Raw genomic sequence first — 16847 nt, 5'->3', positions numbered from 1 at the left:
CCTTCCCCATTGTCCTTGTTTTATGGCTTTTTCCTAATTTCCCTGCTAATTAGCAGCATCCCCTAATTTGCCTAGTCAGGAGTGGGAGGGAATCAGGCTTGGAGTAATTGTTTCCTAGTATCTAGGATACAGTTTGGTGCCACCAAGTGGCAGCAGTGCACACTTCAGCTAATTTCAGATTAGCTCCACACTACTATTTACAATGCAGTTCTAATCAGGAGAGGAAGGATGGATTCCAACAGGTTTGCTTCCCACCTGTCAGTCAGAGCAACCCTCAGTAAACAGAAATATAGGGATCTTTTCACTCCTGCAAGCCCTGCAGAGCCAGCCCAGCCATGGAACAGGGAGCTGGGTCCATCCCTCAGGGCCCTGCAGAGCCAGCTCAGCCACAGGGGAGGGAAAAAATAGTGCAGAAGTATGTAATTAAAGACAGTACAATAATACAGATACAGGAAGAGGTCTTGAACTAAGGCAGTCTTGATTCTGATATTTCCTAATTTTTTGTGCTTGAGTTCGCAACTTTAATGTTATTTGAGTGCACTTTGTGTGATATGTACGTACAATGGGGTCCTGATCAATGTTTCCTCTAATTTTTTACATCCATGTGCGGAATGAATTTTGTTATGTGCACCAATATGGAGGTGATGTGTGGCAGAGGTGGGGCTGAGGGGTTCAGTGTGGGAGGGGCTCAGGGCTGGGGCAAAGGGTTGGGGTGCAGGCTCTGGAGTGGGACCGGGGATTAGGGATTTGAGGTGCGGGAGGGGGCTCAGGGTTGGATCAGAGGGTTCGGGTGCGGGGTGTGTGTGTGTGTGTGAGCTCTGGTTGGGGGCTCTGAGGTGGGGCTAGGGATGAGGGGTTTAGGGGTGCAGGCTGCTGTGGGGGAGAAGTGCCTCTCCCCACTGTGGCAGCTCTGGGGCTGGGGCTGTGGGAGAGGCGCCTCTCCCCGCCGCATTCCTGCACGCCCCCTACCTTACTCCTCTCCAGTCCAGGCCCCTGTGGCTGCGCACCTGCACCTTGATAGTTTGCTGTGCGGTTTAGGTCCTGATCCCGATCCCGACTAGGCCCTATCGGTAGGGCGTTCCCACAGCACTAGTGTGTGTGCTGTGCAGACTCCTAGGGCAGGATGCCACTACACACAATCTGTGGAAAGGGGGTGGAAGTGCCATAGCTATGACTCCTGCTCTGTGACCATGACTCTCCCGGGATATGGTGCATCAGTCAGGCTGTACTGGAAAGAGCACTGACTATGTGCTTTGGGACAAGCTCCTTCTAAAGCCAAAGACCCACAGAGAAACAAAGAGACTGTACCTGTGCACTGCAGTGGGCTGGTCCCAGGCTGGTGCTGCAGCTCTCAGGGAATGGACGCTCCCCTGCAATGAGAGATCAGGGTGAGACATGGGCCTGAGACAGACCAGTAATCCTACAACCCTTCTGCCTCCCTCCTTCCACTCCACCCCGCTCTGGAGAATTGAATCCTATCCCTATTCTGCAATAGAGTTCCTATAGGATGCCAGGCAAATCACTGCAACCAAACTTTCACACTCATTGTGTGTTCCTCATTTCCTGGGTGCCCAACCTGAGCCCTTTGGGTCTGATTTGCAGAAGCTCTGAACACCCCCAGCTGTAACTGAACTCAACAGGAGCTGTGCTTTGAACACAAAAAGTGCTATGTAATGCTGTGTACTCTAAAAATCAGGCATCCAAAATTAATGAACACTTTTGACTTTAATCTTCCTGTGCCTCATCTGTAAAGCAGAGATGATAACCCCTGACCGCCTTACAGGCATTGTGAATACAAACTGGACTGTGAAGTGCTCAAACACTGGAGTGACAAGTGCCAGGAAGCAATGAATTCTGCTGTGTTCAGTGTGGGGTTTGGATGGTAGCAGCAAATAAGGCAGAGACCGCAGTGAGAATATATACTGAACAGGTAGCTAGCCATTCAGTGAACACCTTTCTGTAGCAGTATTCTGGATTATGTCACCAGCGTCCCTCCTTGATGCACCACTGCTCCAGGGCACTCACAGACACAGCCTCACACTCACTGACATCAGGAACTGGAACATATGCCCTAGTTCCAACTGGAATTGTTTTGGGGAAGTCTCTGGCCTGTGTTATATAGTGGGTTAGACTAGATCAGTAGTGGGCGATCTGCGGCCCGTCAGAGTAATCCGCTGGTTGGCCGTGAGACAGTTTGTTTACACTGACCGTCCACAGGCATGGCCGCACGCAGCTCCCAGTAGCTGCGGTTCGCTGTTCCTGGCCAATGGGAGCTGCAGGAAGTGGCGCGGGCCGCAGGGACGTGCTGGCTGCGCTTCCCGCAGCTCCCATTGACCAGGAACGGTGAACTGTGGCCACTGGGAGCTGTGGGCAGCCGTGCCTGCGGATGGTCAATGTAAACAAACTGTCTTGCGGCCTGCCAGCGGATTGCCCTGATGGGACGCCGCAGGTTGCCCACCACTAGACTAGATGATCACAATGGTCCCTTCTGGCTTTGGAATCTATGAATCCTCCTCTTCTTAGTGACATCAGCTCTCCACATGGAGAAACTGCCATGATGGGTTATCTGGATGTATGGCTCATTACAACAATTTGTAACCCATTAATATCCTCTTTTTGTCTTATGAGTACAGGGGGGTTAACAGGCCACTTCACCTTGAATGGTTTAATACAAAGTGTGTTAACGACTTATGTTAATCATAGAATCTTAGGGTTGGAAGAGACCTCAGGAGGTCATCTAGTCCAATCCCCTGCTCAGAGTAGGACCAACCCCAACTAAATCATCCCAGTCAGGGCTTTGTCAAGCCGGGCCTTAAAAACCTCTAAGGATGGAGATTCCACCACCTCCCTAGGTAACCCATTCCAGTGCTTCACCACTCTCCTAGTGAAATAGTGTTTCCTAATATCCAGCCTAAACCTCCCACACTGCAACTTGTTCTTGTTCTGTCATCTGCCACCACTGAGAACAGTCTAGATCCATCCTCTTTGGAATCCCCCTTCAGGTAGTTGAAGGCTGCTATCAAATCCCCCCTCACTGTTTTCTTGTGCGGACTAAATAACCCCAGTTCCCTCAGCCTCTCCTTGTAAATTATGTGCCCCAGCCCCCTAATAATTTTCATTGCCTTCCGCTGGACTCTCTCCCATTTGTCCACATCCCTTCTGTAGTGGGGGGACCAAATCTGGACGCAATACTCCAGGTGTGGCCTGTGCCGAATAGAAGGGAATATTCACTTCCCTCAATCTGCTGGCAATGCTCCTACTAATACAGCCCAATATGCTGTTGGCCTTCTTGGCAACAAGGGGACACTGCTAACTCATATCCAGCTTCTCGTCCACTGTAATCCCCAGATCCTTTTCTGCAGAACTGCTGCTTAGCCAGTTGGTCCCCAGCCTGTAGCGGTACATGGGATTCTTTCTTCCTAAGTGCAGGACTCTGCACTTGTCCTTGTTGAACCTCATCAGATTTCTTTCTTTCTAAACAATCTGTTGACATTCCATTTTGCTGTGACACTGGGAGTTCCTTTCAAAGACCTGAAAAAGAGCTCTGTGGCTCAAAAACTTGTCTCTCTCACCAGCAGAAGTGGGTCCAGTAAAATATATTATCTCACCCATCTTGTCTCTCTAATATCCTGGGACTGACATGGCTACAACAGCAAGACCCAATGATGGCTCACTGGCAGGTAACCCTCCAACACACACCACTTTCACTGCCCCCTACAGCAAACCGTTAGGGGATGCAGCTCTTCTGCAGGCCCACCCCTCCCACAGCAAACTGACAGGAGCCCGCAGCGCTTCCTCTCCCACCAGCCCCACAATGAACTGAGAGGGGCCTGCAGCACTTCCTCACTCTCCCCACCACTGCCCAGCCTTGTTGGGAAAACACAGCTGTTTCCTTACAGCCCCTTGCCATGACCCTCACAGAGGGAGGGATTTGGCTGTGAGGATGAGGCCGTTCTGCTGCTAGCACCCTTCTTCCCAGGTCCTTCTTGGCAGATGCCTTCCCCCTCCGCTGGCACCCATACATCCTCTCCTGAACAGCAGGAGCGCTTGGGAATGGGCAGAAGGTGGCATGGGGAGGTTGCAATGATGATTTCATTGTGTACAGGATTACTAGGAATCATAGTGGCACTATAAAGCCGGGTGAGATCCCATGCTCCCACAGCTGGCTCAGAGAATGCAAAATCCATCGCAACCTGAGAGCAATTTTCCCAATGGTCAATTCCCTCACTGTTAAAAACATGCGATCTATTTCCACTATAGATTTGTCTGTTTTACGCTCCCAGCCAGTGGATCCTGCTGCTTTTGACTCCTGCATAGGAGTCCTCCCTCTCCAAAATCTCCTTGTGCACAACAAGCTGCTCATGATCAAAGTTATCTCCTAACCTGGGATAAGCTAAAGCAGTGAGTCTCAAACATTTTTACTGGCGACTCCTTTCACATAACAGGCCTCTGAGTGCGACCCCCCTAATAAATTAAACACCCTTTTTAATATATTTAATATCATTATAAATGCTGGAGGCAAGCGGGGTTTGGGGTGGAAGTTGACAGCTCGCGACCCCCCTTGTAATGATGTTGTGACCCCTGAGGGGTCCTGATCCCCAGTTTGAGAACCCCTGAGCTAAAAAGATGGGACTCCCTACAATTCTGACTGTGAGGCAGGTTTCTAATTGCTCTTGAGGCTCTTTCCTGGACCCTTTCCAAGTCAACACCCCTTCTGAAGCAAGGACACCAAACTGGACGCAGAATCCCAGGTGCCAAGGCCAATCAAACCCACCCTCAATTGCACCATAGGCTCCTTCCCCACCTCCAGGAGACACCCTGCACTCTGGGCTCCTTGAGACTCCCAAAATATCCCTCTGCCTTGGGTACCCTACCCCATACACCCTGGGCTGGTACCTGTTTCTGGGCAGAGCTGAGGCTTTCCTTGCCCTGAGGGGATGCCAGGGGATGGATTCTCTGGTGCAGCGTCTGGAATTCCTCCCAGCAGGAAGCAGGGCACCTTTTGGTTACTGTGGCAACTGGATGAGCCTGCAGCTGGCACTGAAACACAGAGGACAAGCCCCAACACCTGAAAGCCATGCAGGATGTCACCTGTGGGACATGCCTGGGGTCGCCCCTCAATGTTTGCAGTGCCTGGGGCCCCCTGAGCATTTGCTCAGAGCTCTCCCATCTCTGAGCATGGGGCCAAAGGGCAGAAGAAGAGAGAACTCCAGAGTCATGGGCAGGGAACACAAGGAACCTGCTTTGTGTGTCTCAACCCAGAAGGTGCCCAAGCCAGTGTGAAGGGATAGGGTATTTCCCAGCGACATGACCCCCAGGCTCACAGGACTTCACACCCTGCTGGCTCCCAATTTCAGACTGACAGGTGCCTTTTGCACAGGGGCAGCACAGCCCTCCCTGTACCCTTACAGCGCTCCCACAGCAGAGACTCTCAACCGACAGTCACCCTGGGCCCCCGTCCTCCTGCAGGAGGCAGAACTGACCTGAGTGCTGATGGGGCAGCAGAGAAGAGAGGAGCCCACCCACACGGGGATGCCCATCCTCTCTTCCTGCCCCTGGCACGGGGCTCAGCCATGGGATCTGCCTGGCCAACTGCAGAACAAGCACAGCTAGTGCGCCCTAAAGGAAGGACAAGACAAGTCAGAGAAAACAACCACCCCTTCCTCTCTCCCCTCCCTGCAGCACACAGCTCTCCCTTTCCATTGGGTGCCCAGACACAGCAGAGCATCCTGCCCACAGCTCCCCACCTACACAGCATCCCAGCTGCAACTTCCCTTCACACTGCCATACGCATCCCATCCACAGCTCCCCAGACATCCCTGACTCCCCACCCCATTCCCGCAGGGCATCCCAGGCTCAGCTCCCACCTCACTCCCGGAGAGCATTCCATCTGCTGCTCCCCATCCAACTCAGCTGCCCACCCCATTCCCACAGGGTGTCCATCCCACACACCTCTGCAGGGCTTCTGGGTCACAGTTCCACAGCATCCCATCTAGCCACAGCTTCTTCCCTCCAACTACCCACATCCCTGCAGGAGACATCTTGATCACAGTTCCCTCCCACCCCCCAGCTACAGCTCCGCCAACTCCCTCCTCACAGGTGCCTTGGCCACAGTCCCTTTATAGAGGCATGTTTTGGTTGCAGCTCCCTCCCCCCACACCAGAAGAGACTGTCCCTCACCCAGGTGAAGGCATCCAGGACTGTGTAGTGAGGCTGCAAGTTCAAGAAGGGTCGCTGCGCATTCCCTTGCTCCCAATCATCTCGACCCCGTCCACTCTGCCAACTAGGTGAGAGAAAATAACTGGAAAACAAACAATAATGTAAAACTCCTTTCCCTGCAAAACTGGGTGAGATAATGAGCTCTCTAGACTACAGGGGCCCAACCCACACCACAGTTAAGTCAACCAGAGTTTTCTATTTAGATCTGAATTTTCAAAGGGCTCTACAATGCAAGGCAGACAAAAAAGTCTGATTGGAGACCTGAGGCTGGGTTTGCAGTGCAAATCTGAGGTCCATTGATGCAGGGGTTCAGGAAATACAGGACTCCACCCTTCCCAACCTGCTTTTAAAATTTTCAGGTTATGAGGCTTTTGGCAAAGACCTGGGGAAAAAACTATGGCCATGAGCCACATAAAACTAGCATTGTAGGACTTCTTGATCCAAACTAGTGTCCAGCACCAAGAACCAGTCTGGTAAACCAATATTTCAAGTTACTGGACTTTCATTCTGGTTCTCCCAGCACTAAACTGAGCTACTATAATCCCGAGTCAGCTGACATAGGCCAGACCTGGGTGGTTTACTGTAGTGTAGAGATGTCCCCATTCTGGTTCTCCCAGCGGTGTACTGAGCTACTGCATGCAACAATCCGGAGTGGAGACAGGAAGCCACTGCACATGTTCGTTAGCGCGCTCAGTTCTACAGATCAGCCTGAAACTCACTTCAGACCAGGGGTTATGGCACAAACACAGGGTCATTAGGTCAGGTGGTTCCCAGGATAAGGCACTCCCATCCATACACACCCAACAATGACCTGGCTCTGTTTATCAGCCTGTTTTAAAATGTACATGCAGGGTTAGATTGACTTGAAAATGTGAATGTCAGGTAGGGACCAGCAATAGACTAAAGAGAACAAATCTGGGGGCATTTGCACAGAGGTTCCTGAGATGCAGCCCCCTCAAAATGACCTATCTGCAAGAGCAGGGTCGCATGAAAATTGACCTGCCAGTTGAATGCCTGTATAATGTGCTATGTGGGAAACTTGGCATCATTTAAGGGGACTCCCAAGCTATTAGGCCCCAAAGTATAAGCATGAAAAGGAGTGAACATGGAGCTGGTGCTAAAGCTGTGTCAGGAGAGCAGCTACCAGCTCAGTTTCTCTGGAGGCTTGCTACTGGAGGTACAGGGACAGAGCTGGCAGGTGTGGGGTCTTGACTCCCCTTAACCCTGCTCCCAGGGAGCCAGCAGTAGGCCATGGGAATGAAACATAACCTCACCCCTTCCTAACCCTGCCATTTTCTCTGTGCCCAGCACAGCTCCAACCCACCATTCCCATCCATGTCTCCTGATGCCCATGTCACAGGATGCATCAGGGAACATCGTTAATTTCTAAACATTACAATTTTCTAACCCAAAAGGACAACATTGGCTAACCCATCCTGGTTCAGTGGCAAAATCAAGGCAGCAATTAGATATAAAAAAGCAACATATAACAAATGGGAAAAGGGGAAATAGACAATCATTATGAATCAAAAGTTATGATGTGCAGAAATATAAGGGAAGCTAAAGATGGAAAAAATCCATGGTTGACAGGACTTCATATGGACAGTATGAAAGAATTTTTTAAAGTATATTAGGTACAAAAGTATCCAAGCAATGGCGTAGGCCTGTCACTATATGGAGATGGTAAAATTGTTAATGATGATGCAGATAAGGCAGAAGCGTTAAATAAATGTTTCTGTTCTGTGTTTGGAAAGAAGCAGAATGACACACTCACATAACATTAGGATGAGGAAGTACTTTCCAGTACATTAGTAACTAAAAAGGATATTAAACTACATCTACTAAGGACAGATATTTTTAAATCATCTGGCCCAGATAACTTGCAACCAACATTCCTAAAAGGGTTGGCTGAAGATATCTGTGGCCTGCTGATTTTATTTTTTAACAAATCTTAGAATACTGGGGAAACTCCAGAAGACTGGAAGAGTGCTAATGTTGTGTCAATATTGAAAATGGGCAAGGGGGTTGATCTGGGTAACTATAAGCCAGTTAGTCAGACATCAGTCCCATACAAAATAATGGAAATGCTGAGCTGGGATTCAATGACTAAAGAATTAAAGGAGGTTAACACAATTAAGGCCAGTCAAAGTGGTTTATGGAGAACGGGTCTTGTCAAGCAAACCTGATTTCATTCTTTGATGAGATGACAAGTTTGGCTGATACAGGTAACTGCACAGATGTAACATACTGGTTTTTGTTCAGAAAGAGTTTGACTTAGTACCACTATGATATAATACACTCCTATGTTCACATCCAATACACTATTGTAATAATCTTTGTACAAAGTATGCCTTGTAAGGTATCATTTGAAAACTCAATTTGCCGGTCAGTATTGTCCTGATAAAATGTGTGGCAACATTATATATGAAGTTCTAAGATTCCCTCGTATGATGTTATTAAGGCTATGTCTATACTAGCACTTTTGTTGGAAAAACTTTTATCGGTCGGGATGCAAAAAAAACACCTCCCCTGACCGACAAATTTCACTGACAGAAGCGCTGATGTGGACAGCACTATGTCAATGGGAGACGCTCTCCTGCTGACACAGCTATTGCCGCTCATTGGTGGTGATTTAATTATGCCGATGACAGAACTCTCTCCTGTTGGCATAGAGCAGTTATACGGGAGACCTTACAGTGGCACAGCTGCAGCATTACTGTGTCGCTGTAAGGTCTGTAGTGCAGACATAGCCTAAATGTTCCAAATCACACAGCTCTGCCCAGATAGAAGTCAGGTCTGTCCTAAATAAAGGAAGGAATGTCTACTTGGCTTAATTTCGATTTAAGTAGTAAATCAAGCAAGGAGAGAAAACAAAGAAGTTCAAACATGTGGAAAAAAGCCCAGCAGGGAATATCCTTCCACACAGACTCTTTGTCTTCTGGGTCTCAGCTAGAAATGTTTTTCAAGAGGGGACTGAAACTATAAAAAGTTAGGACAAACATCCTAGGCACCCCTCTCTCTCTCCCTGCCTATTGCTTTCTCTGCACCTGAAGAGACAAAGGAGGCAGCTGTTGGATTCTGGGGGAGGGTCCCGACCTATGAGTTTGGTTAGTAAGAGTGCTGAAAGCATGTGGTGAGAAAACAAACTACACCTCTACCCCGATATAACGCTGTCCTCGGGAGCCAAAAAATCTTACCGTGTTATAGGTGAAACTGCTTTATATCGAACTTGCTTTGATCCATTGGAGTGCGCCGCCCCCCCCCCCCCCCCCCCGGAGCGCTGCTTTACTGCATTGTATCCGAATTCATGTTATATCGGGTCGTGTTATATCGGGGTAGAGGTGTATATTAGATTCAAAGCAAAGTTAGGTTGGGCACCCAGATAGCATTCTACCTTTATTTTTCTTGTAAGCAATTCTGACTTTTACACTTCATAACTTGTACTCACTTACAATCTTTTTCTCTGTAGTTAATAAACTTGTTTTAATGTGTTCGCTGGAATGTCCGGGAACACCATTTGGGGTAACAAGTTGTGTGCATATTATTTTTTCAAAAGAAGAACAGACTCAATATATTTGCACTGTCCAGGAGATGGCTGGACAGCACAGATATATGTTTCTGGGGAAAGATCTGGGACTGGGAATGTGCTGGGCTCACCCTGTGGACTCTTTAAGGCTGGTAAGAGCCAAGAGGTGGCTGGCTGACTGCAGCACACACAGACATAGCTGGGAGTGACTTACATACTGCAGGCTGTTTGTGAGCAGTCCAGGTTGGCGGCTCCAGCAGCAAAGCAGTGCAAAGGGCACCCCAGGTTACAGGGCAGGGGTGACAGATACTCATTGGTCTGGATTGTACCTTGGTATGTCACAACATTCTGATTTTAAAATGAGCACTATACAATATCAAGCCACACTAAAAGGATTAAGAACTGGCTAACTGACAGATCATCCTGGAAGGGGGTATTTCTAGTGAAGTTCTGCAGGGATAGATATTAGGCCCAACACCATTCAATATCTTTATAAAGACCAGGAAGAAAATATAAAAAACCCACTGATCAGATTTGAAGATTACAAAGAGACTGACAAAGTGGCATATAATGATGAGGACAAGGTAGCCATACAGAACAACCTGGATCACTTAGTAAGCTAGGACCATTCAAATAGAATGCTTTTTAATACAGCCAAATAGAAAGTTATACGTGTAGGAAGGAGGAATACAGGTCAGACCTACAGACTAAGGGAGGCCAGGGATTTGGAGCAATCAAATTTTTGAATTGCTCTGCTCCAGCTCCGCTCCGGCACCAATAGTGACTGCTACAGCTCTGCTCCAGCTTTGCTCCAGCTCTGGGCAAAAACCTGCAGCTCCACTGCTCCGCGCTCCAGCTCCGGGCTCCGTCCAAAGCCCTGGGGAGCATATCCTGGAAAGCAGGGACTCTGACAAGGATTTAGGGGTCATAGTTGACAAGTAACTCAACATGAGCTCCCAGTGTGATGCTGTGGCAAAAGGGCCAATACAGTCCTTGGAGATATAAACATGAGTGTAGAGAGCAGGAAGATGATTTTATCTTTGTATAGGACATTGGTGAGACCGATATGGAATACTACATCCATTTTCAGTGTCTGCATTTTAAAAGTGTTGAAAAATTGGAAAGGATGCAGAAGAGAGCCATAAAATGATGTAAGGGCTGAACAAAATGCCTTACAGTGCCAGACTCAAAGAGATCAGTCTGTTTAAAGTTATCACAAAGAAGACTGAGACACTGGGTACTAAAGCACTCTTTAATCTAGCAGAGAAAGGCAAAACAAGAACCAATGGCTGGAAGATAAGGCCAGACGTTTAAAATAGAAATAAAGCGCAGATTTTTAAGACAGTGAGGTTATAAACCATTGAAACAAACTAGAGAGGAAAAGAAATTGTGAATTCTTCATCACTTGATGGCTTCAAATCCAGGCTGGCTGTCTTTCTGAAAGATGCTTTAGCTAAATACAAGTTGCTGGACTCAATATAGAAGTAACTGGGTGGAATTCAAGGGCCTGTGTTATACAGGTCAGACTACATGCTCTAATGGCCTTAAAATTTTTACTCTATGAAACCCAGGGCCATCAGCGACAGAACTGGTGGGGAGGGGTGGTGACAGGGGGATACAGACAGAAACAAGCGTGTGCCAGGGGGAGAAACGGATGGAAACTCCTGCAACATTTTAGCAACTTGAGGCTTTGCTTGAGCTGCGTGAACCTTTCTCACCCTGATTTCTCTGGGATCATTTCAGTTTCAAAATTCAATCTTAAGCACTACTGAATTTTGAACCCCTCACCCTCTGTTCCCCCTGGGTTGGAAGAGCAGCCACTCTAAACCCTTCCCTAGCCCTGTCCTATTTCCCTGGGACACCTATTTCTTCCCCCCTCCCAGGTTTTCCAATAAGACTGGGCCATAAGGACCTCATCACCTAATCCTGCATCAAGGCCAGTGAGAAGGGTCCTGGCCCCACAGCATTGGATCCTTGCCCTCATCAGCTAAGAGCACCTGGGCATCCAATCGCCAGCAGCAAACACAAGTTGTATGTAAATTCTAACCCTGCTGGTAGTTTGCCAGACTATACTGGCTGGTGTGCTGATGACATGCCCATTGCACCGAGCCACTAGGCTCAGTCTTCAGGCCAGCAGTGCTCAGTAATGTTTTCCAGGCATGTATACAGCCTTAAATGGGTCATGCATGGGGGGGTTGAGTTGGGAGAGCCACTGTGGAACATTTACATTGTTTCCAGGCACTCAGACAGCAGCTTCATATCAGTAAATCACCATCCTCAGGAAGATGAGGCAAAGGGCAACACAGGACTGGAGGGGAGAGGAGAGGAGTGGAGAAGAGAGTGTGTGAGGCATAAAGCAGCTGCACTAGCACTGGGTGCCATTCACTGCTGCTGGGGGAGCAGCAGCAGGCAAGCACTACCCTGGTGTCTAGTTCTACTCTGAGTAGGCAAAGTTGCATGATAAGATGGCAGAGCTCCAACTTCACTGCAGCTTTGGAGCAGCACCTACTGCAAATGGTGGTGATGAGGTTCCTGTGTAGACATGGCCAGAGTGCAGCACAGGCAGAGAGGCTGTGGCACACTGTCAGACCCATGCTGCAGCACCAGTATGACTCACCAGTGGGAGTGCTCGGGAAGAGAGCAGGCATGCACCCAGACCTTGGGCCTGCACAGGCTGGCCAAAGGGGTTCCAGAGCACCATGGACACCTCACTCAGTCAAATGCATGCCACCCATACTGAACTCCGGAGGGTATGCAAAGGGTTTAGCTAGAACACTCTCCCTAGTGTGGACATCTAAGGCAGGAGGGGAAGAGACACAGGGAGAGGGGACTACACTGGAACTCTGCCTGTGGCAGGAGGGAGAAAGACATGGGGTAGGAGCCTGGGACCAGAGGTGAAGCTGAGTTAGGTTATAAGAAGGGAAAAACAGAGAGAAAACCAGGACCTGGATTAAAATACGATGACTTCAGCAATTCCTTAGATCACCATCAGGAAAAGGGATTTCATATTGCAGTTCCTGAGAACAGGATGGCCTTTGGGGCATGTTTGCTGCTGTCTCCAACACTGGCTGAGGTGAAGGGATGGTATGACCAGGCCAAACCCAAATAGGAACCATTCCCCAGGACTCCCCTTTACAGTTCTTGCCTTTGGCTAAGAAGTCCAGTCCATGCAGACCCCCAAAAGCTGCTTCCCTGCTGCCTACAGGCATAGTGGGCACTGAGGACTATGGGAGAGCCCTCAATTGCCTCTCCCCCAACACAGAATGGGACATGTGGGCTCTGCAGGGCTCTCCCTGGGTTCCCTGACCCTCATTCTGCATTCTAGCCACTGTATTCTGCATTCTAGCCACTGTAGGGGCTGCCCAGGTCTCCTCCCTGCTTCCCCCATTGGAAGGCTACCCATTCTCACCTCTGTTCAGATGGAGTCTGTCCAGCACTGAGTGCTGAGGTGGCGTTCCAGAGCTCCTCATTGCTGGGAAGGGTTGGGATCCCATGGATAGAGCTTGAAGCATTCAGCGCATGGAGGCGGTGAAGGGCTGCATGTGGAGTTAGAAGGAGAGGGGACCAATGCATTGGGATTCTGCTGGGAGGAGATTCCAGACACTCCAGCATGTAGCTTGAGGACAGAGCAGCCTCCCCAGCATTAGGACATGCTCTGTCCCCTCGGGAACATTGGGTCTGGCTACATAAGGATGTCTGTGCTGCCTCACTGGCATGCATTCTGCTCCACAAGGAGCCAGAGACCTCATTCTCCATTCCCTTCAGGAGTGAACTGGTGCTAGCACAAGGAAAGTCAAGCCCCCATCTTTAGTTATTTGGGGATCAAGCAGCCTGAAGTGGAAGCTGTCGGAGCATTTCCAGTCTAATCCCCACTTGGTGTGGAACTTCCAGGAACTATCTTGTTTGGGACAGAAGTTCCCAGCCTCAGCGTCCATCTAAAGAGGAAGGACGGATTGCAACCAAAACTGGCTCAAGCAATGTGGGCAGCAGTGGCTCTGTTATGCTTCTGCCGTGGCGGTCATAAAGTAGGGTTACCATTTGTCCGGATTCTCCCAGACATGTCCGGCTTTTTTGAGTTAAAAATAGCCTCCGGGGGGAATTTGTAAATGTCCAGATTTCCCCCCCATGCAGAGCATGCGCGGCTGACAGGGCAGCCGGCCGGATTGTGCCACTCACATCGGGCCTCCAGCAGTCTGGAGCTCCTCCCCCTGCTCCCCCTCCCCTGCTGCCCAGCGCCGCTCTGCAGCACTCTATTCTGAGCAGCACGGTAAGGGGGCCAGGGGGTCGGAGAAGAGGCAGGGAGGTTCTGGAGGGAGCAGTCAAGAGACAGGGAGCAGGGTTGGATGGGTCGGGAGTTCGGGGGGGCTGTCAGGGGGTGGGGAGTGGTTGGATGGGGCATGGAAGTCCCTGGTGTCTGTCTGGGGGTGGGGGTGTGGATAAGGGTTGGGGCAGTCAGGGGACAGGTAGGGGGTAGGGTCCTAGGGGGCCACTTAGGATGAGGGGAGGGTCTCAGGAAGGGGCAGTCAGGGGACAAGGAGCAGGGAGGCTTAGGTAGGGGGTGGAGTCCTGGGGGCAGTTAGGGGAGGGGTCCCAGGAGGAGGCAGTCAGGGGGCAGTGGGGGAGGAGGGTTGGGGGTTCTGAGGGGGGTGGGAAGTGGGAGGGAGTGGAAGGGGCAGGGGCGGAGCTAGGGCAGGACAGGGGCGGGGCTCCTCCCATCCTCTTTTTTGATCGTTGAAATATGGTAACCCTACATAAAGTTCCCTAAAAATGGGGTATTTTGAATTGAGGGTTAATTGAAATGGAAATTTAGCAAGTACTTGAATTTACTAGAGAACTGCCACAGCGTAGTGAGCATGTAATAAATAAAAGGGGGTGAGGGTGGGAAGCTCCCTTCCAGGTAAAGGAAAAGGAGTGGGCACCTGACCAAAACAGCCAATGGGAAGCTAGAACTTTTTAAAATGGGGGGAAAAAACCTTCCTTTTTGTCTGTCGTTCTCTGGAGGAGGAGACACAGAGCATCAATGCTACAAGCAGTAATGCGATGCAAGGCTTGAACCAGATATAAAAATTCATCTTCCATACCTAGAAGAAATCATTGGACAAGGTATGTTTAAGTAGACACAATTAGGTTTATTTCTTTATTTTGACTTGTGGCTCAAGGGTTTTTTTTACCCCCATTAAAAAAGTTCTAGCCTCCCATTGGCTCTTTTGGTCAGATGCTCATTCCTTTTCCTTTACTTGGGGAACTTTGTTAACCCTTTACAGGTAAAGTAAGCAGAAAACAGCCACTAAGAGGGACTTTATAGCTAACCGGCTGGGTGCTCATGAAAGAGAGCTCTCTTCCCCCCCCCCCCTTTTTATTTATTACACTAACCAACACTGCACGTGTGATTGAGCCACTGAGGCCTGAGCACCGCTTTACCGAGCCAGCGACAGGCAGGGAAGGAAGCTCAGGCCCGGGCTGGGGAGGCTGATTGCTAGGACCGGATTACAGGGCTGGACGGCCCGGATGGGCTCTGGGAACGTTAAGGGTTCAGGATAGGAGTTGAGACAGCCAGCGCGGGGGAGTCTATGGAGACTTGCTAAGAAGAAAATGCGACCTTGCGGTGGGAAGTTGGCCAGGCCGGGCCGCGCCGGGCCAGCCCTTCCAGCCCCGCCCCGCCCCAGCGGCAGCTCCGCGCAGCCTGTCCCATCCCCGCCGCGCTGGGGGCAGGAGCTGCCCGGCCGGGCTGCTGGCGCCCCAGGAGTGTGGGGCAGGGCTCGCCGGGCTGTGCCTGCGCCCAGGCTGCCCCCCGCTGCGGGCGTCAGGACATCGTCTAGACCCGCCCTAGCAGCGCTGCCGAGCACCGGCCCGGCCCTGTCGCGACTCTCGCGATACACAGCGGGTGTGAGAGCCCCGCTCCAGAGCCCTGACCTCGGCTCAGCAGTCCCGGCAGCCGCCACATCTCGGTCCCGGGTCTCAGACGCCACCACGCGAGAGACTACGGAGAGGAGGCGTCAGGGCTAGAGGGCCCCGCAGAAACCATGGAGAAGGAAAGTGAGGACTAGAGGGAGCCAAATGAGCCCATAGAGAGGCAGTGTGAAGGCTAGATGGGACACACCAGAGAGGGTGTGTGAAGGATAGAACGCCTCCGAAACCATAAATAAGGTGTGTAGACCAGAGGAACCATAGAGAGGCAGTATCTAGAATAGACTAAGCCAGAACCATAAAGGAGGCACATAGGCTAGAGGAGCCATATGCCATAGAGAGGAAATCCCGGGCCCTGGAGAGACAGACAGCTGAGAGAACCTGAGGTTGCAGGCCAATCGGCCCCACTCGCTCGGAGACTGGCAACGTGCGGGCTGTGGGGCCCTGTAGGACCGGTGGGTGGCTGGAGCAGGAGCCCATTCACCCAGGTGATGGTGGCTAGGGTTCCTAACTTTCTAATGGCACAAAACTAAACACCTTTGCCCCATCCTTTCTCTGAGGCCCTGACCCCAATTTATTACATTTCCCCCTCCCTGGGGTGCAGGAGGGGGTGAGGTTCTAGGGTTGGGATAAGGGTTTGGGGTACAGGAGGGGGCTCCATACTTCAGGGAAGGGTTGAGGGATTTGGAGGGTGGGAGGGGGTTGTGGGTTGAGGCAGGGGGTTGAGGTGTGGCGGGGGTATGGGTTCTGGGCTGGGGGTGCAGGCTCTGGGATGGGGCTGGGGGTGAGGGATTTGGAGTGCAGGAGGGGGCTCTGGGTTTGGGGGGGGTCAAGTCTGGGCATGGGCTTACCTCATGCATTCCTGGTCACTGGGGCTAAGGGAGGCTCTGTGCCTGTCCCAGCTCCGCGCTGCACTATAGCAACAGCCAGGCCCGATCCCGGTGGGCAACACTTTACGTGGAGTCCCGCCCCTAGATGAGACACAGGCCCAGGGACGCAGCTGCCCAGTGCCCTCTGAGTGTGCATCAGCACTGGAAGCCTGACCCCCTCCCTCCTCAGCATGGCCAGCCAGGCTCCAGAGCGAACATGGCCTGGTTGCAGTGGGCGGGCTCGCAGGGCTGCTGCAGTGACTCAGCCCCTGCTGCTGGCATCACACACCTGGCTGAGTATAGTGCGAGAAATTGCTATCTGTAGG

General features: G+C 50.9%; 1 protein-coding gene across 4 annotated transcripts in view; it reads right to left on the bottom strand.

Moving 5' to 3' along the window:
• Positions 1-15818, bottom strand: part of DELE1 (DAP3 binding cell death enhancer 1) — a 36138-nt gene extending 20320 nt beyond the window's left edge. For 3 of the 4 annotated variants that reach the window (XR_004646953.1, XR_004646954.1, XM_034780252.1), the window contains exons 1-6: positions 15659-15818; positions 13155-13281; positions 6181-6301; positions 5484-5619; positions 4897-5040; positions 1309-1370 (exon numbers count right to left, since the gene is read on the bottom strand). Coding sequence is in view for 2 of the 4 variants with exons in the window: in XM_034780252.1 (XP_034636143.1) it covers positions 1309-1370; positions 4897-5040; positions 5484-5619; positions 6181-6301; positions 13155-13281; positions 15659-15689 (621 nt within the window). In the remaining 2 variants the exon portion in view is untranslated. The remainder of the gene's footprint in view (positions 1-1308; positions 1371-4896; positions 5041-5483; positions 5620-6180; positions 6302-13154; positions 13282-15658) is intronic. The other variant, XM_034780253.1, reaches the window with a different exon arrangement.
• Positions 15819-16847: the final 1029 nt, after the last annotated feature.

The sequence above is a fragment of the Trachemys scripta genome, chromosome 8 (assembly GCF_013100865.1).
Source record: "Trachemys scripta elegans isolate TJP31775 chromosome 8, CAS_Tse_1.0, whole genome shotgun sequence".
Taxonomy (NCBI): domain Eukaryota; kingdom Metazoa; phylum Chordata; order Testudines; family Emydidae; genus Trachemys; species Trachemys scripta.
The sequence above is the reverse complement of the archived record's forward strand: the minus strand, read 5'-3'. Positions and strand labels throughout refer to the sequence as shown.